The 26,722-nt window shown below is 42.4% G+C and overlaps 1 protein-coding gene across 1 annotated transcript; it reads left to right on the plus strand.

Annotated features, from left to right (window-relative positions):
- Nucleotides 1-26,395, plus strand: LOC143276157 (dipeptidyl peptidase 2-like). Its single transcript, XM_076580578.1, has 12 exons — nucleotides 1-169; nucleotides 1,095-1,234; nucleotides 1,691-1,854; nucleotides 3,254-3,389; nucleotides 6,693-6,780; nucleotides 7,771-7,943; nucleotides 9,440-9,500; nucleotides 14,478-14,587; nucleotides 17,730-17,886; nucleotides 20,662-20,726; nucleotides 22,604-22,674; nucleotides 25,200-26,395. Exons 1-12 carry the CDS (start codon nucleotides 10-12, stop codon nucleotides 25,294-25,296), a joined length of 1,422 nt encoding a protein of 473 aa, XP_076436693.1. The 5' UTR covers nucleotides 1-9; the 3' UTR covers nucleotides 25,297-26,395.
- The last annotated feature ends 327 nt before the right edge of the window (nucleotides 26,396-26,722 follow it).

Below are 26,722 nucleotides of genomic sequence, written 5' to 3' on the forward strand. Positions count from 1 at the left end.
CTTTGCAAAATGGCGACGACTTTCGCTCTTCTGTCGTGTATTTTGTGTGTGAGTGTGACTCTGGCTGACGTACCTCCTTACGAAGAGAAATACTTCAATCAGACCATCGACCACTTTAACTTCAAATCGTACGGGAATCAAACTTACCTCCAAAGATACCTTGTGCAGGGTAAGTGGATACATATACAGAAACACAATCTCTTCCCTTTCAATTACACACTTACGCGTTGGCTTCTCTCTCTCTCTCTCTCTCTCTCTCTCTCTCTCTCTCTCTCTCTCTTTCTCTCTCTCTCTCTCTCTCTCATATCCAAACCTTGGAGACGAACGACTGAAAAAAAGGCAAATTACCCCCTGTCACATGTACTTTTAAGCTAATGACAATGTGCCAAAGTGTCGTAAATCTCTTATCAGTTTCTGTTGTTTCAATTCTGGTTTTGTTTTTGGTTGTTTTTTTCTGTTCCATTTCATCTGTTTGCACCATTTTGTTCTGATTTGTACCTACTACGTCACCAGAGCTTTTCAGCTAATGACATTAAACATTTCAGTGTTCAGTGCTCTCATGCTCTCTCTCTCTCTCTCTCTCTCTCTCTCTCTCTCTCTCTCTCTCTCTCCCTCCCTCCCCAGGGCCCCCCCCCCCTTTTTTTTTCATGATGTGATCTATTTCAATAATAGTATGTGTCATATTTAATTAGTACATACTTCCATTTATGCCTCTGTTTTCATGTGTATGTGTGTGTGTGCCTGTCTGGTTGTCACTCTGTGTGTGTGTGTGTGTGATCGTACAGCACTGTTTGTCAGATTCAGCATTCCAAGATAAATGTAAATGCATATTATGGGATTATAAAATGTCAGAAATTTATAATTGTTCTAAGTGCTGCTGGCACTCGGAAGTAATTAACATGCAAACTATATTATATATGTATATGTGTGTGTGAGTGTATGTATGTATGTATTTATGTGTGTGCATGTTTTTGTGTGTGTGAATGTGTCTGTACACGTATGTTTGTGCATGTGTGAGTAGATGTGTGTGTATGCACATTTGTGTGTGTGTGTGTTTGTGTAAGATTCTTGAACTGATTATGAAATTTTTTCAGACAAATGGTGGAGTGTGGGGAAAGGCCCGATATTCTTTTACACTGGAAATGAAGGGGACATCACTGATTTCTGGGCAGCGACAGGATTCGTGCATGACATTGCGCCACAGTTTGGAGCCTTGGTCATTTTTGCTGAACATGTGAGATCATAATCATTTTATTATAGCATTTACAATAATCATTGTTATATATCTGTTCTCTAGAATTACGGGAAAATTTTGTTTGGTCATTTTTGCTGAGCTTGTGAGACTACAATAATTTTATTAACATGTCTGCAATGATGATTATATATTTATTCCACAACATTGCATGAATATTATATTTAGTCATTTTCGCTGAAGGTGTGAGATCATGATAATTTCATTGAAAATTTTAATGATATTTACAATAATCCTTATTGATATTATATTTATTCTGAAAGATTACTTGAAGATTTTGTTTCATTTTTGGTCTTTTTTTTCTGAATGGGTACATTGATTCTACAGTGTGCAATACTAATGATAACGGTAGAGCTGTACTGCTGAACATACTGCAGTAATGCATATAAACTGATTTTTTTTTCACCCCCCCCCCCCCCCCCCCCCTTTCTGTTTCAGCGATATTATGGGAAATCTTTGCCCTTTGGAGACAAAAGTTTTGAGGGGACAAACGTGGGTTTGCTGACGGTGGAACAAGCCCTGGCTGATTATGCTGTTCTGCTGACCACCCTGAAAGCTGAGCTGTCTGCCCCTAATGTGCCAGTCATCGCTTTTGGGGGAAGGTGAGGGCATGGAGGGAAAAAGACTGCTTTGATATAATTTACTGCTGCTGTGTATCAGTGTCAATGCTCAGCTGTATATTAATTGATTGATTGATATGGATACTTATATAGTGCCTATCCTCAGTCAGAGACCAAGCTCTAAGCGCTTTACAAACACGGAGTCATTTGCACAACAGGCTGCCTACCTGGGTAGAGCTGACTGACAGCTGCCATTGGGCACTCATCATTAGTTTCCAGTGTCATTCAATCAGATTTCAGGCATACATACATACACACTCAGACAAACATGTTAACATTTACTATTTTGCATGTATGACCGTTTTATTTGTTGTTGTTGTTTATTTACCCCGCCATGTAGGCAGCCATACTCCATTTTCAGGCGTGCGCATACTGGTTCTTGCTTCCCTAACCCACCGAACGCTGACTTGGATAACAGGATCTTTAACGTGTGTATTTGTGTATACGCACGAAGGGGGTTCAGGCACTGGTAGGTGTGCACATATGTTGACATCGGAAAAATCTCCACCTTTTACCCACCAGGCATCACCGAGATTCAAACCCAGGACCCTCAGATTGAAAGTCCAACTCTTTAACCACTTGGCTATTGCGCCTGTATCTATAACATAACATAACATGGTAATGTAGTGCAGTACTTTACTGTGCAGTACAATACAATACAGCACAGAACTTTCTCTCTTGCCCTTTCTCCAAAGTTTGACTGGAAAATCAAACTGAGCGTGTGGTCATTCGGAGTGGATGATAAACCAAGGCCCTGTGAGCAGCATGCACTTGGCATACTGAATAAGAACCCATGGCAAAATTCTGCAGAAAATATCCAGTCTGATAGGTACACAAATGTATTTGTATTGTATTTTGTATTTCTTTTCATCACAACAGATTTCTCTTTGTGAAATTTTGGCTGCTCTCCCCAGGGAGAGCGCGTCACTAAACTACAGCGCCACCCATTTTTTTGTATTTTTTCCTGCGCGCAGGTTTTTTGGTGTTTTTTTTCCTATCGAAGTGAATTTTTCTACAGAATTTTACCAGGAACAACCCTTTTGTTGCCGTGGGTTCTTTAACGTGCGCTAAGTGCATGCTGCACACAGGACCATGGTTTATCGTCTCATCCGAATGACTAGCGTCCAGACCACCACTCAAGGTCAAGTGGTGGGGGAGAAAATATCGGCGGCTGAGCCGTGATTCGAACCAGCACGCTCAGATTCTCTCGCTTCCTAGGCAGACGCGTTATCTCTAGGCCATTACTCTACATGCATTCAAGACCTGACTTAGCACGTTGAGTTATGCTGCTGTCAGGTATATGCTTAACAAATGTGGTGTAACGTGTATGGATTTGTCCGAATGCAATGACGCCTCCATGTGAAACTGAAACTGTTTTCAGCTACGGGGGTATGCTGAGTGCCTACATGCGTTTCAAGTATCCCAACGTCATCGCAGGAGCCTTGGCCGCCAGCGCTCCCATCTTCATGCTGGATCCAGACTTTGACCGCTCCTTTTTCTTCAGCCTGGTCACCAAGGTGGGTTAAGGTCTGAGGTAGTTTAACCCTTTCACCGCCAAGCTCACATTTATGCACAGGCATGGTAGAGGACCCATGTCACTGAAAGGTGACCCTTCATTGGTCTGTTATACAGGAACCTACTGCTCTTAATGTTCGGTGGTAGGATAGGCCATATTTTCTATACATCACAGGGGGAATGCCCAGCTATTCTTAGCCACTATCTTTTTTGTGTTTATACTCTAAATTGACTGGCGGTGAAAGGGTTAACTCACTCGGGACAACAAGTTTTCTCCCTTGCTTTTCCCCACAGATGGCCCATTCATAAGGGTTTGGAAATTGCAAAAAATACAAAATACAGAGTAAGAAAATGAAACTTTCAGAACTGGTTTATCACGTGTTTGACTATTACACATAAAAAAAATCAAATTTCTCATCTTATTTTTACAGTTTTGCCATTATGTAGAAAATAATGCAAATTTTTCACCCTGAATCACCATTCCTATGCTCGATTTCTCCACTAAATTCACTTTTTTCTTCTTTATCATCCGCCTCTTCAATGTCCGACTCTTCAGTTTGTAGCATTTCAAGTACTTCGGCAACACTAAAACGTTGCCGTGGCTGCCTTGTTTGCTCCAAAACATTTTGAGAAGAACCCTCTTTGCTAACAGGCTGGCACGGGAGCAGACGACCATTCAGTGACTTTGTCAGCGTGTGTGTGAGACAGGCCACACATGGCAGGCTGGCCAATCATACCATTCGGTTGTGGAGTGACCCAGAATAGCACACTCTGCTTGGCTAATCACAAAATCAAGTGTACAGCACGTGATGGATTTTTATTTTTTGAAAATGCTATTTCATTCCTTTGTCCGATTTTATGTAGAAATGTTCACGCATTCCGTCATCCGGAGAGAGTTAATCCTTTCAGTGCCAAGGCTATTTTATGCTCAGTGACAGCCATTTGCCAAGGGATTTTTTTGGTCACGCAGGGTAATAGAAAAATATTCTCTTCTGTCTGGTCACCAAGGTGGGTAAAGGTCTGAGGTAGTTTAACCCTTTCAGTGCCAAGGCTATTTTACACTCAGTGTCAACTATTTGCCAAGGGATTTTTGGTAAAACAGTGTAATAGTTAAAAACAAATTTGGCATGCAAACTTCTGAAAGGAAGTACACATAACCAGTGCTTTTCTTAAAGGAAAAAGAACACACTGTCAGTAATGATAATTTCACATGAATTCAGTGATTTTGTGATAAAGCAAAATATTTCTACAATGATGTGGACGGAGATTGCCGACCTGGGGCACTTTTTTGTACACCAGAAGGGGGTGGAAACTTCCATCCTGGGGCACTCAAGAGGTCAACAATTTGGGTTTTATTGTAGGTAGGGGGTGAGGGGGGAGTCTAGGGCGCCTCTAGTCTAATTGGTTTTTTCCCCCCATTTTCTGTTGTTTTTTGTTTTGTTTTTTTGGGGGGTGGGGCTCGTTTTTGTCATTCTGGTTGGGCCTCAAACTTCCTATATTTTCCCTCACTTTCTGTGTTTGTTTTTTGTTGTTGTTGTTGTGGAGATTTCAACCTCATATTCTGTCCTACTGTTGTTGTTTGTTTGTCTTTTGGTTAGGCCTCCAAACTGCTATTCTTTCCTACGTCCTGTTGATTTTGTTGTTATGTTGTTGTTGTTTTTTTATGGGGGGGGGTTCCTACTTCATATTATTACAACTTTCTTATGTTTTTTTTATGCATGTTCAAATATGTAATGTCTGGTCCTCTCTCTCTCTCTCTCTCTCTCTCTCTCTCTCTCTCTCTCCTTCTCCCTTTTTTTCTTTCCACGTTTTACTTTTTCATTCCAGCGCAATTCATAGATATCTTGGAGATAAAGATGAAACTGAGTGCAAAGAACAAGGACACTGAGGTGGATTAACTGACATAGGCTTTAAATGTTTTAGTTTTTATTCAAAGATATTGTTTAGAAGAGGGACATTTTTCAGATTAGCATTAGTGTACCCAGCTTTGCCCATTGATGTCACATGCAGTGTGACAACCAGCCAATGAAATTTTCCAGCTCAGAATTTGACCTTGACCTCAGCGTTGTGTATTTTCATGACTGATTAAATTTCTTAACTCACTGAGCCCTGCTCCCGAGCATTGCTCTCATCTCATTAACCCTTACATCACCAGCTGTGTTAAGTCTGCCAACATCTGCCAGCCAGCTAAGTCAGCTGCACAGTGCAACTGAAAGCCAGCTGTGCAGCAGAGCAGCTAGTAGGAATGTGGGGTACTCGTTTTTTTCACTGCCATGTGGCACGAACTCTTCTCCACTGTCACTGTCAGCAGCAAAATCATTTTCTGCCAAATGTTTTTTTAATTAAGACTTGCAGTTTGCTGTCCTGTAGAGCATAGTCTAAAGCGAGACTGCTGGTTACAATCTGAACTGGTTGAAGATCTCGCCATAGTTCAAACAAAGTTTTAAAAAGCTGCTGAGAATCGCTCCAAACCACACGAGAGATGGTTCAACAATGAGAAGGATGTTTTGTGTGGCAGGAAGTGCTGACTAAGTTTTGTGTTGTTTTAAGAGTAACGCAAGTTTGTTAACTCTGATGCACAAGTCGCCAACTGGTGACAGCAGTATTCTCCGTACAAGTCACCGTGCGGTGACTGTGGTGTTCTCACTGCAAGTCGCCAAGCGGCGACTACAGCAGCCAAAGGGTTAAAAACAGTTTTTACGTTTCTACATATGCATAAACTGCTCAGAAAGGGAATTAACATGTGCAGTATTTCCGGATGTGTCCACATGTAATTCTGAGAAGAAGAAAAACTGTATATTTTCTTTTCTTTTTTTTTCTTTTTTTTTTTTCACCCCACAGTGGAGTGATGGCCGAGAGGTAACGCGTCCACCTAGGAAGCAAGAGAATCTGAGCGCACTGGTTCGAATCACGGCTCAGCCGCCAGTATTTTCTCTCCCTCCACTAGACCTTGAGTGGTCATCTGGATGCTAGTCATTCGGATGAGACAACAAACCAAGGTCCTGTGTGCAGCATGCACTTAGCACACGTTCCTGGCAAAATTCTGTAGGAAACCCCACTTTGACAGGAAAAAACAAATAAAAACTGCACGCAGGAAATAATAAAAAAAAAAATGGGTGGCGCTGTAGTGTACCGATGCGCTCTCCCTGGAGAGAACAGCCCGAATCTCACACAGAGAAATCTGTTGTGATAAAAAGAAATACAAACACAAGTACAACTCAGTATAGCATGGAAGCTTGCTGGGGCTGTAAAGTTCCCAGGGGTTGAATGGGTTAATGCTTCAACTCTTTTTGTGGTGCCGGCAGGATTTTTTCCAGGCCGGTGTTGACTGTCTGGGAAAGGTGGAGGAAGGCTTCAGTGCAATGGATCAGCTGGCGAAACAGGGACCAGCAGGTAGTGATTCCCTTTTTTTTCTCTCTCTCTCTCTCTCTTCTTACCTCAAACCAAAGCTCATTTTTTTTCTTCTTTTTTTTTTTTTTTTTTTTTTTTTTTTAGGTTTGCAAATGATGACAAACTGCTTGAACCTGTGCAGAAAAAGCACGCTCACATGTACACATGCATACACACACACACACACACACACACACACACACACACACACACGTATGCACGCACACACACACACACACACACACACACACACACACACACACGTATGCACACACACACACACACACATATACACATGCATTTACGCTTACACATGCATGCATGCATGCATGCACGCACGCACGCACGCACGCACGCACACACACACACACACACACACACACACACACACACACACACACACAACCAAACACACATACACACACACACGTCTTTGCAGTGCAGCGTCACTCATTTTTGTGGGGTTTTTTTCTGTCTTTAATCTGTCTTCTTCTCTTTTTATCACAACATGGTTTCTCTGTGAGAAATTGGAGCTGCTCTCCTTTTGGGTAGAGCATGTTTTGTTTTACTTCATTTTTAGTAATTTTCCCTCAAGGCCTGAGTTAGCACTTTTGATAAATTAGTTTTAGTCATTTATCTGTTTAATTGTCAATGTACCTTGTTTTACTTCATTTTAAGTTGCTGTTTTCCCTCAAGGCCTGACTAAGTGCTTTTAATTAATCAGTTTTAATTATTTATCTGTTCATTTATTTATGTATCTTATTTCGCTTCATTTTAAGTTATTTTCCCTCAAGACCTGACCAAGCTCGTTGTTTTTAACAATTTATCTTCATATCTATTTATGTATCTTATTTTACTTCATTTTGTGTTTTAAGTCATTTTCCTTCAAGGCCTGACTAAGCGTGTGTGTTTTTCGTGGGGTTTTTTGTTTGTTTGTTTTTTTCTTTCTTTCTTTCTTTTTTTCCTTCTTTTATTATTTTTATTATTTTACAGGTTTGCAGAAGCTGTCAGAGTTACTCCAGCTGTGCTCGCCGCTGGCCAACAACGGCAGCGCCTACCAACAGCTGCAGGGCTGGGTCCGGAATGCCTTCACATTCCTGGCAATGTTGGATTACCCTTACCCCACTGACTTCCTGGGAACAAAGCTGCCGGCCCAGCCTGTCAAGGTGGGTGGGTGTTGATGGGCGGTCGGTCGGTCGGCATCGTTACGTTCTCATCCTGTTCAGTTCCAGTTCAGTTCAGTTTTAGTGATTGGTCACGGAGGCACACCACTGCATTGTGACTAATCCATATTATTATGAGGCTACGTCACGTATCCTGGGCTAGATACCTGAGCAGCAGCCTGACACAGTATCGTCAGGTTTTCATTCAGTTCAGTTTCAGCAGTGATTGCTTAAGGAGTCGTGTCACTGCGTTTGGACATATCCATATATATTTATACGCTACACCACGTATGCTAGGCTAGATGCCTGAGCGGCAGCCTGACCCAGTGTGGCCATGTTTTCATTCAGTTTCAGTTTCATTTTCAGTGATTGCTCAAGGAGTCGTGTCACTGCATTCTGATATATCCATATATATTTATACGCTGCACTATATATGCTAGGCTAGATGACTAACCAGCAGCCTGACCCAGTATCAGGTTTTCATTCAGTTTCAGTTTCAGTGATTGCTCAAGGAGTCGTCACTACATTCGGACACATACATATATATTTATACGCTACACCACATATGCTAGGCTAGATGCCTAACCAGCAGCCTGACTAATGTCGCCACGTTTATATTCAGTTTCAGTTTCAGTTATTGCTTAGGGAGGTGTCACTGCATTTGGACATATATATATATATATGCTACACTGAGTTCAATTTCAGTTATTATTCAGGGAGGCATCACTGTGTTCTGATATATCCATAGATATAGATAGATATATATATTTATATACATACACTACACCACATATGCTGGGCTAGATGCCTCAAACCAGCAGCCTGATCCATCCTGCTTTCGTCAGGCCTTGAGGGAAAAATGGATTGAAATAAAATGAACCTCAACCCCTCCCCCACGACCCCCTGATCCTTCTCGTCCCTGTCCCAGCACACGGCTGTACCCTGAAGACAGACCCCACCCAACCATGACAACAAACAATAGTAATGATAAAGATAATGATACTAATAATAATGATGATGATAATAGTGATAGTATTGATAATAATGAAAAAAAAAATATAACAATAATAATAATAATAATAATAATGACAGTAATAGTAATAATAATAATAATAATCTATCAACAACAATAATAATGATAATGTTGATAATGATAATGAAATAATAACAATGATAATAACAGGAATGATAATACTATAATAACAACAGCAGCAACAACAGCAACATTGATAATAATAATAGTGGTAATGATGATGATAATAATGATAACAAAAACAACAACACCAGTGATAATATTAATAATGATGATGATGATGATGATAAGAATAACAATAGTAGTAAGTAAATAACAGTAATAGTAATAACAAGAATAGTAGTAATGATGATAACGACGATGATGATGTGACAGCAACAACAATAATAATGATACCAATGATGATTATGATGATGATAATAATAACAATAATGTTCATGAAGTGTTATGGATTGTTGTTTGACAGGCAGCGTGCCGTGTTTTGATGAATGCTACGAACCCTGTCGTTGGTCTTGCCGAAGCATCAGGTACTTGTTCTCTGTCTGTCTGTCTGTCGCTCTGTCTGTCTGTCGCTCTGTCTATCTGTCTGTGTGTTTGTATGTCTCTCTTCTTATATCTTCATCACAGAAAATTAACGGAGATCCAGTTTCTCAAAAATAAGTGTCTGCACCATTCCTGGTAAATAATGCTCACCTTGAGTTGAAAATCACATATGTATGCTCGTACATGTGTGTGCACTCACACACACACACACAGACATACACAGAGATACACACACAGACAGACACACAGACAGACACACACACGCGCGCACGCACGCACGCATGCATGCGCGCTTTATTGGGTTTCATGCATCACACCACACACACACACACACACACACACACACACACACACACACACACACACATACATACACACACACACACACACACTCACACACATACATTTCCACACAAACACAAACACACACACACACACACACACACACATACATTTCCACACTCGCACTCACACACACACACACAAACACACACACACACACACACAGTCACTCACTCACTCACTCACACACTCACTCACAATACATATGCACTGAGAAAATAGATAATGAGAAGGGTTTATTTTGATTTAAAGGTCAAGACGTGCCGTATTATACCAGTCATGATGAATCTCTTGTTTCCATAGATAGTGTTTAAAGATAACAGCAACCTTCATTGTCATCTAGTTTCACATCATCACCAAGCAAAGAACAGGCACATGAAGGTCAGTCTGTATTTGAAGATTTATATATGATGGTCAGTCGTGTCCGACTATGACCATCAAAACAGCAGAGGAGTGATGGCCTAGAGGTAACACGTCCGCCTAGGAAGCGAGAGAATTTGAGCGCGCTGGTTCAAATCATTGCTCAGCCGCCGATATTTTCTCCCCCTCCACTAGACCTTGAGTGGTGGTCTGGACGCTAGTCATTCGGATGAGACGATAAACCGAGGTCCCGTGTGCAGCATGCACTTAGCGCACGTAAAAGAACCCACGGCAACAAAGGGGTTGTTCCTGGCAAAATTCTGTAGGAAAATCCACTTCGATAGGAAAAACAAATAAAAGTGCACGCAGGAAAAAATACAAAAAAATGGGTGGCGCTGTAGTATAGCGACGCGCTCTCCCTGGGGAGAGCAGCCCGAATTTCACACAGAGAAATCTGTTGTGATAAAAAAAAAAAAACAAATACAAAATACAAATACAAACTTCTGTCCTGACTAATCTGGACTTGAATGAATTTGATTGTAGTGAAGAGTGTCTTGCCCCAGGTTACTTCCCTACTGTCTTGGCCAAGATGGCTGGAGGACAGTCGGTGCTGGGATGGTCTCCAAAGGCCAACTCGCCCCCTCCCCCCCCCCCCACCCCCCAGACCCCCCACAAGGTTGCAGCTCTAAGAGCTAGTGCAGTTTTGCCCCCTGGTTTTAGATTTGTCGTCTTTCACAGAAGACTAAGCTGTATATGAATTCCCATTTCAGTGGAGAAACCATTGATCGTATAGCTCTCACTTTGCTGCTAGCCCAGCTGTAACTGTTAATCTGTGATATTTGTATTTGTATTTCTTTTTATCACAACAGATTTCTCTGTGTGAAATTCGGGCTGCTCTCCCCAGGGAGAGCGCGTCGCTATACTACAGCGCCACCCTTTTTTTTTTTTTGTATTTTTCCTGCGTGCAGTTTTATTTGTTTTTCCTATCGAAGTGGATTTTTCTACGGAATTTTGCCAGGAACAACCCTTTTGTTGCCATGGGTTCTTTTACGTGCACTAAGTGCATGCTGCACACGGGACCTCGGTTTATCGTCTCATCTGAATGACTAGCGTCCAGACCACCACTCAAGGTCTAGTGGAGGGGGAGAAAATATCGGCGGCTGAGCCGTGATTCGAACCAGCGGGCTCAGATTCTCTCTCGCTTCCTAGGCGGACACATTATCTCTGGGCCATCACTCCATATAAAACCAAGCATTGAAGTTTCATAAGAAATGAGGGTTGGTTGTGGATGTTACTGTGGTAGGTGTGTGTGTGTGTGTGTGTGTGTGTGTGTGTGTGCACATTTTCATACATTGCAGGATTTTCACCCACACCTCTGAATTTTGAAGAGGTGAAGAGTGTGTGTTTTGCTTGTATGATGAATCTTTGTTCGTCCCATGCATTCGCTCACCTTTGTGTCATTTTTTTTTGCAGAATATTGGACAGCCTGTTTATTTAGGTAACGCGGTGTCATATCCCATTGTACTGCTCATATTGTGTCTGCAGAGGGGTGTTAGGAATAGAAGATTTAATGTCTCCACCCTTTTACACAAATAAAATGAACACACAGACACACACACACACACACACACACACACACACACACACACACACACACACACACAAAGAGAGAAAGAGAGAGAGAGAGAGAAATAATTGAATAAATAAGCAGACACACACATAGATAAACAATCAAATTCCTCAACAACAAAAGAACCTCACTGATGAAGCAAGCATACCACACATACATTGCACAGTAACACTTTCTGATGGACACACATGTACACAAATTTAAGCACAAACAAACTCTAAGAGAAAAATATTTCTCTAGACAGTATGTCCTGTCACCCAAGGTGAAGTGCACAGTGAGTTGTGACAATTTGCCAGCAGTTCCTAGTGAGTTACAATATTTGTCAGCAGTGAATTATGTTATTAGAATCATCAGCAGTTTCTAGTGAGTTACAGTACAGTATTTGCCAGCAGTTTTTAGTGAATTATGTTATTAGAATCATCAGCAGTTCCTAGTGAGTTACAATATTTGTCAGCAGTTTCTGGTGAATTATGTTATTAGAATCATCAGCAGTTCCTAGTGAGTTACAGTATTTGCCAGCAGTTTCTGGTGAATTATGTTATTAGAATCATCAGCAGTTCCTAGTGAGTTACAATATTTGTCAGCAGTTTCTAGTGAATTATGTTATTAGAATCATCAGCAGTTCCTAGTGAGTTACAATATTTGTCAGCAGTTTTTAGTGAATTATGTTATTAGAATCATCAGCAGTTCCTAGTGAGTTACAGTACAGTATTTGCCAGCAGTTTCTAGTGAATTATGTTATTAGAATCATCAGCAGTTCCTAGTGAGTTACAATATTTGTCAGCAGTTTCTGGTGAATTATGTTATTAGAATCATCAGCAGTTCCTAGTGAGTTACAATATTTGTCAGCAGTTTCTAGTGAATTATGTTATTAGAATCATCAGCAGTTTCTAGTGAGTTACAGTACAGTATTTGCCAGCAGTTTTTAGTGAATTATGTTATTAGAATCATCAGCAGTTCCTAGTGAGTTATACTATTTGTCAGCAGTTTCTAGTGAATTATGTTATTAGAATCATTAACAGTTCCTAGTGAGTTACAGTACAGTATTTGCCAGCAGTTTTTAGTGAATTATGTTATTAGAATCATCAGCAGTTCCTAGTGAGTTACAATATTTGTCAGCAGTTTCTAGTGAATTATGTTATTAGAATCATCAGCAGTTTCTAGTGAGTTACAGTACAGTATTTGCCAGCAGTTTTTAGTGAATTATGTTATTAGAATCGTCATCAGTTTCTAGTGAGTTACAAAATTTGTCAGCAGTTTCTGTGAGTTAACAAAATCTATCAGCATTTTCTAGTGAGTGAGAAAATCTGTCAGCAGTTTCTAGTGAGTTGCAATATTGGTCAGCAGTTTCTAGTGAATTATGTTATTAGAATCATCAGCAGTTTCTAGTGAGTTACAGTATTTGTCAGCAGTTTCTGGTGAGTTATGTTATTAGAATCATCAGCAGTTTCTAGTGAGTTACAGTACAGTATTTGCCAGCAGTTTTTAGTGAATTATGTTATTAGAATCATCAGCAGTTTCTAGTGAGTTACAATATTTGTCAGCAGTTTCTAGTGAATTATGTTATTAGAATCATCAGCAGTTCCTAGTGAGTTACAATATTTGTCAGCAGTTTCTGGTGAATTATGTTATTAGAATCATTAACAGTTTCTAGTGAGTTACAATATTTGTCATCAGTTTCTAGTGAGTTATGTTATTAGAATCATCAGCAGTTCCTAGTGAGTTACAATATTTGTCAGCAGTTTCTGTGAGTTAACAAAATCTATCAGCATTTTCTAGTGAGTGAGAAAATTCGTCAGCAATTTCTAGTGAGTTGCAATATTGGTCAGCAGTTTCTGTGAGTTAACAAAATCTATCAGCATTTTCTAGTGAGTGAGAAAATTCGTCAGCAATTTCTAGTGAGTTGCAATATTGGTCAGCAGTTTCTAGTGAGTGAGAAAATTTGTCAGAAGTTTCTAGTGAGTGAGAAAATTCGTCAGCAATTTCTAGTGAGTTGCAATATTGGTCAGCAGTTTCTAGTGAGTGAGAAAATTTGTCAAAAGTTTCTAGTGAATTATGAAATTGGTCAGGAGTTTCTAGTCAGTTTTGTTTGGTGAATTGTCAGCAGTTTCTAATGAGTTGCAAAATTTGTCAGCAGTTTCTAGTGAATTATGAAATTGGTCAGGAGTTTCTAGTCAGTTTTGTTTGGTGAATTGTCAGCAGTTTCTAATGAGTTGCAAAATTTGTCAGCAGTTTCTAGTGAATTATGCCGTGAGAATCATCAGCAGTTTTTAGTTAAATATGTTACAAGAATTGTCAGCAGTTTCTAGCGAGTTACGAAATTTATCAGCAGTTTCTGTGAGTTACAGAATTTGTCGACAGTTTCTAGTGAGTTACAAAACTGGTCAGCAGTTTCTGGTGAATTTTGTTATGAAATTTGTTAGCAGTTTCTAGTCATTTTTGAAAAATGTCAGCAGTTTCTAGTCCATTATGTTTGGTAAATTGTCAGCAGTTTCTGTGAGTTACAAAATTTGTCAGTAGTTTCTAATGACTTACAAAATTTGTCAACAGATGCTAGATAGTTACAGAATTTGTCAGCAGTAGCATACCCTCAGTTTTTTTTGTTTTGTTTTTTTGTTTTATTTTGCAGCGGTGTATTATGGGTCACCAAAATGTAACAACATCACGGCACAGTTCATCGAGTGTGCTGACCCTACCGGCTGTGGGCTAGGACCTAACGCCTGGGCCTGGGACTATCAGGTCTGCCTGTACCTTGCTTTACAGACAACAAAGCCATGCATTGTTTCCTCAACTTCAGTCCAAGCTCTTTTCAAGTCAACAACTTCTCTTTTAGGAAGTCAGCCCATTAATCCATTCTTCTTCTTCTTCTTCTTCTTCGTTCGTAGGCTTCAACTCCCACGTTCACTCGTATGCACACGAGTGGGCTTTTACGTGTATGACCGTTTTTACCCCGCCATGTAGGCAGCCATACTCCGTTTTCGGGGGTGTGCATGCTGGGTATGTTCTTGTTTCCATAACCCACCGAACGCTGACATGGATTACAGGATCTTTAACATATGTATTTGATGTTTTGCTTGCATATACACACGAAGGGGGTTCAGGCACTAGCAGGTCTGCGCATATGTTGACCTGGGAGATCGTAAAAATCTCCAGCCTTTACCCACCAGGTGCCGTCACTGTGATTCGAACCCGGGTTCCTCAGATTGACAGTCCAACGCTTTAACCACTCGGCTATTGCGCCCGTCTAGAAGTTAGTTCCCTTGCAGTTTCTGCATGTGTAGAAACGAGAAAAGCGTTTTGATTGGAGGAAATTTTATGCCAGAGGGATACTTGGTTACAGGGCTTAATGAGTTCAGTAATTTTCTTTTATTGTACTTTGGTATTTATATCAAATATTCATCTGAGAATCCACCGCTCTTCTATCTGCTTTTCCCTGACGTACCATTCACTCCCACCCTGTTCTCCTTGGTAAAAGACAATATTCAAATGTGAAAATTAATACTCTAACAAAATGTCTGCGATCACCAGTATGTATCACTGGACATGAAACAAAAAATTCCACTCCACTCTGCAGTGTATAACACAAGTGTCCCTAGTGCATGGTTAAAATCTGTTTGAACTATTTGAACAGTAACATTCAAAAGTGAAAAATTAATGCTTTTAACAGAATGTCTACAACCACCAGTGTGTGTCAAGAGACATTAAATGAAATTCTTCCTCCTCTGTAAAATCTGCCAAAACATTATCATCCTCTTCTTCATTCTTCATCGTCCGTTGACTGTGACTCCTACGTTCACTCATTTGTATGAGTGGGCATTTTGAATGTATGACTGTTTTTATCCCTGCCATGTAAGCAGTCATACTCCATTTTTGGGGGTGCGCATGCTGGATATCTTCTCGCTTCCATAACCCACCGAACGCTGACATGAATTATGGGATCTTTAACATACGTATTTGACCTTAAGCACATGTTTGCACATGAAGGGGGTTCAGGCACTAGTGGATCTGCTCATCTTTTGAACTGTGAGATTAGAAAAACCTCCATCCTCTATCCATCAGGCGCTCGGTTGTTCTGCCTGTCAAACATTGTCATGAATCTGGAGACCCTGCGACGGGCGCAATAGCCAAGTGGTTAAAACGTTGGACTGTCAGTCTGAGAGTCCCGGGTTCGAATCACAGTGACGGCGCCTGGTGGGTGAAGGGTGGAGATTTTTATGATCTCCCAGGTCAACATATGTGCAGACCTGCTAGTGCCTGAACCCCCTTCGTGTGTATATGCAAGCAGAAGATCAAATACGCACATTAAAGATCCTGTAATCCATGTCAGCGTTCGGTGGGTTATGGAAACAAGAACATACCCAGCTTGCACACCTTTGAAAACGGAGTATGGTTGCCTACATGGCAGGGTAAAAACAGTCATACACGTAAAAAGCCACTCGTGTACATACGAGTGAACGTGGGAGTTGCAGCCCACGAACGCAGAAGAAGAAGGAGACACTGCACTGGTGCTGAGTCACTCTGATAATGTTAAGTTGTGCCTGTTGTGACTGAACACAAGGAGACCCTGCATTGTTGCTAAGCCACTCTGATAGTCTTCAGTAGTGCCTGTTCTGGTTTAAAACACACAGGATACCACCTACTAAGCCCCCTTACTGATAACAATTATCGCTTGGTTGCAGAGCCAGACTGAGTAGAGATGTTCCCTCAGATTTTTTTTTTTTGGAAGGGGGTGGGGGGGTGGTCTGTGTTGTTGTTTTTTTTGGGGGGTTGGGTGTTGTTTTTTTTATGAGTAAGATTCAGATCTTTTTGTTATAGTATCAAATGAATAAGGATTTGTGTATTTGATTGACAGCATTCCTTTTGTGTGTTATTATTATGTAATGCTGTTTGCTTGTTTGTGGGATAAGGGTTTTTGATTTTTGTTGTTTTTGATTGATTGATGTGGATACTTATATAGCGCCTTTCCTCAGTCAGAGACCAAGCTCTAAGCGCTTTACAAACACAGAGTCATTTACACAACAGGCTGCCTACCTGTGTAGAGTCGACTGACGGCTGCCATTGGGCGCTCATCATTCGTTTCCTGTGTCATTCAATCAGACTTCAGGCATGCACATATTCACGCTCAGACAGACATGTAACGTTTAACATGTTGTCTTTGTTGTTGTTGCTGTTGTTGTGGGAGGAGGTGGGGGTGTTGGGGTGGTCTCTGGACAACCAGGTTTGTCTGCGATGTCATGAATGGAGCAAGGGTTCGAGTCTCTTGCCAGTATTCGTTGCATGTATAATTACTGTTGTTGGTGTGATACCATGCATTTAGGATCAGTATTTGTATTTGTATTCCTTTTTATCACAACAGATTTCTCTGTGTGAAATTTGGGCTGCTCTCCCCAGGGAGAGCGCGTCGCTACACTACAGCGCCACCCTTTTTTTTTTTTTCCTGCGTGCAGTTTGATTTGTTTTTCCTATCGAAGCAGATTTTTCTACAGAATTTTGCCAGGAACAACCCTTTTGTTGCCGTGGGTTCTTTTACGTGTGCTAAATGCATGCTGCACACAGGACCTCGGTTTATCATCTCATCCAAATGACTAGCATCCAGACCACCACTCAAGGTCTAGTGGAGGGGGAGAAAATATCAGCGACCGAGCCGTGATTCGAACCAGCGCGCTCCAATTCTCTCACTTCCTAGATGGACGCGTTACCTCTAGGCCATCAAACATAGATATTGCTTTTTTTTTTTTTGGAGGGGAAGGATGGGAAGGGTTCATGGAAATCACATTTATTTTTGTCGCTCTCCTTTTTTTTGTGTGTGTGTGTGTGAAAACAAGAAATCAACAAAATAATAATCCGTGTTCATTAATTCACTCACCATCATCATGACCAGGCCTGCACGGAAATCACGCTGCCGTCAGGAAGCAACGGGAAGACGGACATGTTTCCGGACCTGCCCTTCACGCAGGCGATGCGGCGCGACTACTGCCTGAAGCGGTGGGGCGTGGCGCCCAGACTGCAGTGGCCCTCGGTTCAGTTCTGGGGACGGAGTGAGTGCTGGCTGTTTGCTGTTTGACTTTTTGGTCGTTGTGTTGTTATATTGTATTTGTATTTGTTTTTATCACAACACATTTCTCTGTAAGAAATTCGGGCTGCTCTCCCCATGGAGACTGCGTTGCTACACTACAGCGCCACCCATTTTTTTTGTATTTTTGTCCTGTATGCAGTTTTATTTGTTTTTCCTATCGAAGTGGATTTTTCTACAGAATTTTGCCAGGAACAACCCTTTTGTTGCCGTGGGTTCTTTTACCTGCGCTAAGTGCATGCTGCACATGGGACCTCAGTTTATCATCTCAGCTGAATGATTAGCGTCCAGACCACCACTCAAGGTCTAGTGGAGGGGGAGAAAATATCGGCAGCTAAGCCGTGATTCGAACCAGCGCGCTCAGATTCTCTCGATTCCTAGCCGGACGCGTTACCTCTAGGCCATCACTCCACTCCATTGTAGCATCATCAGTGGTTGTTTTATTCGTTTGTTTGGGGTTTTTTTTTAATGTTGGACACATGCTTCTGCCAAAAAGCAAATCTCTGTACTTAAGTGTAGACGATGAAGTTTGTGTACATGTGTCTAGTGGTGGAGTAGTCGCCTGCCCATGTGGTCAGGTGACCCGGGTTCGATGCTGAGTCGACGCACATATTATGAGAAGTAAGGTGGCAGAGTGGTATAGACGATTATCTGGTAGCACAGTGTTACCAGGAGGGTCTGGGTTCGAATCCCTCTCTTGCACTTTTCTCCCAAGTTTGACTGGAAAATCAAACCTGAGCGTGTAGTCATTCGGATGAGACAATAAACTCAAGGTCCTGTAAGCAGTACGCACTTGGCACAATGAAAAAGGACCCATGGCAACGCAAAAGCTGTCCTCTGGCAAAATTCTGTAGCAGAAATCCACTATGATTGGTACACTGGTATATATATATATGTGTGCATACATGCACACAGGGGCTGACAAAGCATGTTGGGTTACGCTGCTGGTCAGGCATCTGCCTAGCAGATGTGGTGTGGTGTATATGGATTTGTCCGAATGCAGTGACGCCTCTTTGGGAAACTGGAGCTGTTGTGATTACTGTGTGATGATTTTTTTTTTTTTTTAATCATCAAAGTTGTTGTTCTAATAACTGTTTCAGTTTCAGGAACTCGGTTTATCTCATCCGAATGATTAGATGCTCAGTTTTATCAAACTCAAGATGTCTTTTTGTTTTGTTTTTTTATCATTAATGTCGTTGCGGTTGTTATGGTAACTGTTGGAAGATAAGTGATATGTTTTTATCATTAATGTTGTTGCACTTGTTATGGTAACTGTTGGAAGATAAATGATATGTTTTTATCATTAATGTCGTTGCGGTTGTTATGGTAACTGTTGGAAGATAAGTGATACTAACTGTTGGAAGATAAATGATATGTTTTTATCATTAATGTTGTTGCAGTTGTTATGGTAACTGTTGGAAGATAAATGATATGTTTTTATCATTAATGTTGTTGCGGTTGTTATGGTAACTGTTGGAAGATAAATGATATGTTTTTATCATTCACTCACTCAGTACAGCCAGTCCTCTCTTCTCCTCTACACAGACCCCTCGGATGTCCAGTGGGTGTCTGAATGACCCAACCTTTAGCTTCCGTCGCCAGAATTGTGGTATTCTTTGTCAACATTCACCTCTTCAGTATAAGAGCATTTCGCTTGCAGTATTTTGATGATGGTAATTGGGCTGAAATGCTGTTAACGTCGTCTCTTTCGCCATTCGTATAGAGAGAGTTAATGTTGTTGTTCTTATTGTTGTGTGTTACTGTACGAGGAAGAGAAATGCACACTGGGTGCAGCGGCCTAGTGGTAAAAGCGTCAGACTTTCAGTCTGAGGGTCATTGGTTCGATCCCTGGTTTCAGTGCCCCAGGTGGATTAACTCTCTCCATACGAACGGCGAAAGAGAAGACATTAACAGCGTTTCACCCCAATTACCACCATCAAAATATTGCTAGAGGAAGGCTCTTATACTGAAGAGGTGAATGTTGACAAAGAATACCACAATTCTGATGACGGAAGCTGAAGGTTGGGTCATTCAGACACCCACTGGACATCCGAGGGGTCTGTGTAGAGGAGAAGAGGGGACTGGCCGTACTGAGTGAGTTAAAGGTGGAGATTTTTTCCTACCTCCCAGGTCAGTGTAAATTGAGAACCATCCCCAGTGCCAACTGTCTAAAAACCCTCTTGGCCAAGACTGAGAGAGTGGGTGATATAACTTGGGCAAAGACATTCTCCACAATAATCAGATTCTAGTACAGATTGATGGTCAGGACAGCAGTTACTTTCTCTGCTGTTCTTGTGGTCGTAGTTGGACATAACTGACTATCAAACATACATACATACATGATCGTATCAGATGCTACAGATTTTTTTTTCTTTTAGTCATAAGCTAGATTGTGTGTGTGTGTGTGTGCTAACCAGTTATGGTCAGTTACGAAATAGATATGTTCCTAAAAAATATTTGTCTCCAAAATCGGTTTTTAATTTTTGTAATGTGCTCAAAGGAGGCAAAAAATCATTTTAGTTTGAAGTAAGATGATTAGATTTTGCAAATGTTGCTTAGCTTCACTTTTGGAGTTAAAAGACGTTTGTGTTTTCTCGACTTTTATGTGACATTGTTGTGTATTTGGAAATGTCTGTTATGGGCATGAAAAGATTATATTGCAGCAATCCTCCATACTCCAATAGGAGTGAAAGGATGATTAAAACTTGAAACTTGTGTGTGTGTGTGTGTGTGTGTGCAGGGATTCATGAGACGTCCAACATCATCTTTTCCAACGGAGACTTAGACCCTTGGAGGGGTGGTGGGGTAAGACTTTGTTTTCTTGTCCAGTGGTTCTTAGTTTTATGCTCAGACTTAGAGAGCTGGATTCCCACCTGAGTTTCCTGAGTTCGATCCCCGGTTCAGTGCACCCGGTGGGTAAAGGGTGGAGACTTTTTGGGACCTCCCTGGTCAACGTATATTCAGACCTGCTATAGTACCTGAACCCCCTTCGTGTGTACATGCATGCTGAAGATCAAAAGTGCACATTGAAGATTTTCATGATCCATGTAACTGTTTGGTGGGTGGGGTAAGGAGATTTGAAAATACCCAGCATGCACATGCATCGACCTTGACATAGTCAAGAACTGTATTAAAGTGAATGCTGTAAATGGCCACAGTTCATCAGATTCACACATCTCTCTTTTTTTCTTGGATTTTTTGTTTTTTGTTTTTTTGGTTTTGGTTTTTTTGTTTTTTCTTGAGGCCTGACTAAGCGCGTTAGGTTACGCTGCTGGTCAGGTATCTGCTTGGCAGATGTGGTGTAGCGTATATGGATTTGACCAAACGCAGTGACGCCTCCTTGAGCTACTGATACTGATACTGATACTCAGCCTGTCTCCACGATGAAGCGATTATTGTTACGTGCAGCCAATGAAAGAGGTGACGAGACAGAAAAAGGATAGCTCAACTCACAGTAATAGTTGACAGAGTTGACGGACGCAATAGCCGAGTGGTTAAAGCATCGGACTGTCAATCTGAGGGTCCCGGGTTCGAATCACGGTGACGGCGCCTGGTGGGTAAAGGGTGGAGATTTTTACGATCACCCAGGTCAACATATGTGCAGACATGCTAGTGCCTGAACCCCCTTCGTGTGTATATGCAAGCAGAAGATCAAATACGCACGTTAAAGATCCTGTAATCCATGTCAGCGTTCAGTAAGTTATGGAAACAAGAACATACCCAGCATGCACACCCCCGAGTATGCCTGCCTACATGGCGGGGTAAAAATGGTCATACACATAAAAGCCCACTTGTGTGCATACGAGTGAACGCAGAAGAAGAAGAAGTTGACAGAGCCCAGTCCAAGTCGCCATTTCCATTTCAGTTTATATTTCATCACGTGGTGACTTCTCTGACGTGATTCTACTGTTACGTCGTAACTCACATCACGTGACAATTATTGTGGTCATTTTGGGGGGCTTTTGTAGGTGGTGTCCTCTAAATACATTAGATCAGAACAAGCACTACTGAACACCACTGAAGTGACTCATCAGCAGTGCAGGATCTCCACCAGCGTGTGGCTTCCTGGCGTCCTGCCGTCAGTAGTTCCCTGTGGACTGCTGACGCTGGGGCTGGGACAGAGGATACCAAGATCAGGCAGCGTTCCGGGGGGGGCTGGGAATGAGTGGTGTGAAAGTAATGCCGCTGAAACAGTGCACATGATGGGGCAGCAAAAAGACAACAAAAAAAAGAAAAAAAAAAAAAAAGAAGCCTTGTTTATGAATTAGCATGTATTTGTATTTGTATTTCTTTTTATCACAACAGATTTCTCTGAGTGAAATTCAGGCTGCTCTCCCCAGGGAGAGCGCGTCGCTACACTACAGCGCCACCCTTTTTTTTTTCTTTTTTTTTCCTGCGTGCAGTTTTATTTGTTTTTCCTATCGAAGTGGATTTTTCTTCAGAATTTTGCCAGGAACAACCCTTTTGTTGCCGTGGGTTCTTTTACGTGCGCTAAGTGCATGCTGCACATGGGACCTCGGTTTATCGTCTCATCCGAATGACTAGCGTCCAGACCACCACTCAAGGTCTAGTGGAGGGGGAGAAAATATCGGCGGCTGAGCCGTGATTCGAACCAGCGCGCTCAGATTCTCTCGTTTCCTAGGCGGACGCGTTACCTCTAGGCCATCACTGTGTGTTTTCAGGTGTTGTCCAGTGTGTCTGACAGCGTGGTGGCCATACTGGTGAAAGGGGGAGCTCATCATCTGGATCTCAGGTAGGACCACGTTTGTTTTTTCGTCTTGTAAGTCTTTGTAAGAAAAAAAAAAGAAAGAAAATGCATTCGCACATCCAGATGTAAGTTGCAGAGACATGCAATGATTTGTGTGTTTCTTATTTTGTATTCATGCATGCACAGGCACGCAAACATGCACACATACACACACATACACACACACACACACACACACACACACACACACACACATCTCTTGACTTCTGTTGATGTCGTTGCAGCACCACTGAAGTCTGAAGACAGCGCCACCACTTCCTCCACCTGTCTGTCTCTGTTCTCTGCTGTTCTCTGCCATTCTGCCAGGTTCATACCTGTCCAGTTTTGGGGATATTGTCTTTCTACCACTTCCTCTCTCTCTTCTTTGTCTTTGGCTTCCTTTGACCTGTCCCTTGCAAGATGGTCAGACCTGTTGACACACAAAGACACGTACTGCTTGTTGTTTGTGTGCATTGGATGTGCACCACGCTGTGTTTAACTTTCACCGCCACAGGCGACTTTAGTTGACTAGACAATGCACCGCCATAGGCGACTTTAGTTGACTAGACAGTGCACCGCCATAGGCGACTTTAGTTGACTACTAGACAATGCACCGCCATAGGCGACTTTGCACCACCATAGGCGACTTTAGTTGACTAGAGAGTGCACCGCCATAGGCGACTTGAGTTGACTCTAGACAATGCACTGCCACAGGCGACTTTAGTTGACTAGACAGTGCACCGTCATAGGCGACTTTAGTTGACTACTAGACAATGCACCGCCATAGGCGACTTTAGTTGACTAGACAATGCACTGCCACAGGCGACTTTAGTTGACTCCTAGACAATGCACAGCCACAGGCGACTTTAGTTGACTACTAGACAGTGCACCGCCATAGGCGACTTTAGTTGACTAGACAGTGCACTGCCACAGGTGACTTTAGTTGACTAGACAGTGCACCGCCATAGGCGACTTTAGTTGACTAGACAGTGCACTGCCACAGGTGACTTTAGTTGACTACTAGACAGTGCACCGCCACAGGCGACTTTAGTTGACTAGACAGTGCACCCCCACAGGCGACTTTAGTTGACTAGACAATGCACCGCCATAGGCGACTTTAGTTGACTAGACAGTGCACTGCCACAGATGACTTTAGTTGACTAGACAGTGCACCGCCATAGGCGACTTTAGTTGACTAGACAGTGCACTGCCACAGGTGACTTTAGTTGACTAGACAGTGCACTGCCACAGGTGACTTTAGTTGACTAGACAGTGCACTGCCACAGGTGACTTTAGTTGACTAGACAGTGCACTGCCACAGGTGACTTTAGTTGACTAGACAATGCACCGCCATAGGCGACTTTAGTTGACTACTAGACAGTGCACCGCCATAGGCAACTTTAGCTGACACGACAATGCACCACCAAAGACGACTTTAGTTGACTAGACAGTGCACCACCATAGGCGACTTTAGTTCACTAGACAATGCACTGCCACAGGCGACTTTAGTTGACTAGACAGTGCACTGCCATAGGCGACTTCAGTCAACATCAAGGGGTCATGTTAAAAGGACCATTTCTCACACTGTAACAAAGCTTGACAAATGCCGCCAGTTTCTTGCCAATAGAACAATGACTAACTTCAGCCCCTGATGGAGTTTGAAGTGATCTAGTTCATTGCGTTCTTTTGACATGAACTGAAGTCTGTGACTGAGAGCATAGTATCTAAAATATTGTATTACTCTTTTTTGTCACAACAGATTTCTCTGTGTGAAAATGGGCTGCTCTCCCCAGGGAGATCGCTTCGATACACTGAGCACCACCCATTTTTCTGTATTTTTTCCTGCCTGCAGTTTTATTTGTTTTCCTATCGAAGCAGATTTTTTCTAATTTTGTCAGGGTCTACCCTTTTGTTTGTCGTGGGTCCTTTTACGTGCGCTAAGTGCATGCTGCACACGGGACCATGGTTTATCATCTCATCCGAATGACTAGCGTCCAGACCACCACTCAGGGTCTAGTGGAGGGCGAGAAAATACTGGCGACTATGGGATTCGAACCAGATTCGAGCTCAGATTCTCTCGCTTCCTAGGCGGACGCTTTACCTCTAGGCGATCACTCCACTTGACTTTGTGCTGGGAGCGTTTTTCACACAGACACTTGGCGGTGAAAGTAGTTATTAATAGCTCACCATGCCTGATGGCTCATTTCTTGGCGGTGAAAGTAGTTATTAATAGCTCACCACGCCTGATGGCTCATTTCTTGATGGTGAAAGTAGTTATTAATAGCTCACCACGCCTGATGGCTCATTTCTTGGCGGTGAAAGTAGTTATTAATAGCTCACCACGCCTGATGGCTCCTTTCTTGGCGGTGAAAGTAGTTATTAATAGCTCACCACGCCTGATGGCTCATTTCTTGGCGGTGAAAGTAGTTATTAATAGCTCACCATGCCTGATGGCTCATTTCTTGGCGGTGAAAGTAGTTATTAATAGCTCAGCATGCCTGATGGCTCATTTCTCACCTGTGTGGTTTCAGGGGCAGCAACAAGCTGGACCCGCCAGGTGTGATCGAGGCCAGAGAGAAGGAGAGGTTCCACATCCGCCTGTGGGTCAACAGTGCCATGACCCCATGAACTTGGTTCTGTGCGGGTGGTTTATTTGCACCCTCTCTCTCTCTCTCTCCATCTCACTCTCCATATGTGTGTGTTTTTGCATGTATTGTTCGGTGTACATTTTTTTTAAAGTTTTTTTAGTGTGCTTTCTTTTAGAACTCCACAGAATTTAAAGTGGTCATTAGTTTCATTTATTCAAGCATGAACTAGGTTAGATACCATTGTGCTCAAGAATGTGTATGTATGTGTTGTGGGGTGGGCGGAGGGAGGAGGGATGGAGGGAGATGCAAGTGCATGTGCCTGTGTGCATCTGTGCTGGGAAGTGTGCTGTATGTTTGTGAACAGGGAGGGGGGGAGGGGATGGGTGGGGCTGTGACTCTTCCCACATTATAAATGAGTCGGCTTTTTACGAGCATGACCGTTCTCACCCCTGCCTTGTAGGCAGCCATCCTTCCAGACTGCCTTGTTCCAGGAAGGAAGTGACCAATAAAAAGAGGGGGTTCTTCCTCTTTGTATTTTGGGCTGCGGCTCTCCCACATTATGAACGCGTCGGCTTTTTACGTGTGTGACCACTTTCTCTTTTCCCCGCCACGTAGGCAGTCATGCTCCATTTTGGGTGGGTAGAAAAAAACTGAAGGGATTTATCCCTAAGGCGTCTGAATACATCCAGTAGACTTGGCGGACACTTCTGGAACTACATAGGCGCATGAAAAGATTACACTTCTGTGATGGCATGACAGCTGTATTAGTACTTAGTACTCCGCAACAAGAAGGAAGGTGGCAGAATGGTCAAGACGCTTAGCTGCCAGTACAGAGATTCCGTGAGGGTGTGGGTTCACGCACTGTAAAAGACCCATCACAGCGAGAATGTAACATTATGTGAAAAAGAAATACACTCAGATAGGTATACAACAAATATATAAGCATGCACTCAAGGCCTGACAAGCCACGTTGGGTTATGCTGCTGGTCAGGCGTCTTGCGGTGGATTTGTCCGAACGCAGTGACGCCTCCTTGAGAAACTGAAACTATTAGCAGTGTAGACCCCCCATGAAGCTTCAGCTTCTGTATTTTCCTGTCTCTTCCCCCCGCCACCACCCCCCCCTCCCCCCCGCCCCCCTACACCCCACACCCCTCCTGCCACCACTTCTCACCCACTCCTGCCCCCCTCCCTGCCCCCCTCACCCCCTTCCCCGTCCCCTTGTTTCAAACCTTGTGTTTCATACATTCCTTTGACTGCTTGAACGTTGTTGTAGTTGAGTGGTTTGATAAACATCAACAACAACTGCTTTAATGTTGTTGTATTTGAGTGTGTTTTAATTTTTTTTTTTTTTTTTAACATACATGATGCACACACACATACACGTGCATGCACGCACACACACACACACACACACACACACACACTATTGCTTTAATGTTGTATTTGAGTTTTCTTTAAAACAAACG

Source organism: Babylonia areolata, chromosome 31 (genome assembly GCF_041734735.1).
Source record: "Babylonia areolata isolate BAREFJ2019XMU chromosome 31, ASM4173473v1, whole genome shotgun sequence".
Lineage (NCBI taxonomy): Eukaryota > Metazoa > Mollusca > Gastropoda > Neogastropoda > Buccinidae > Babylonia > Babylonia areolata.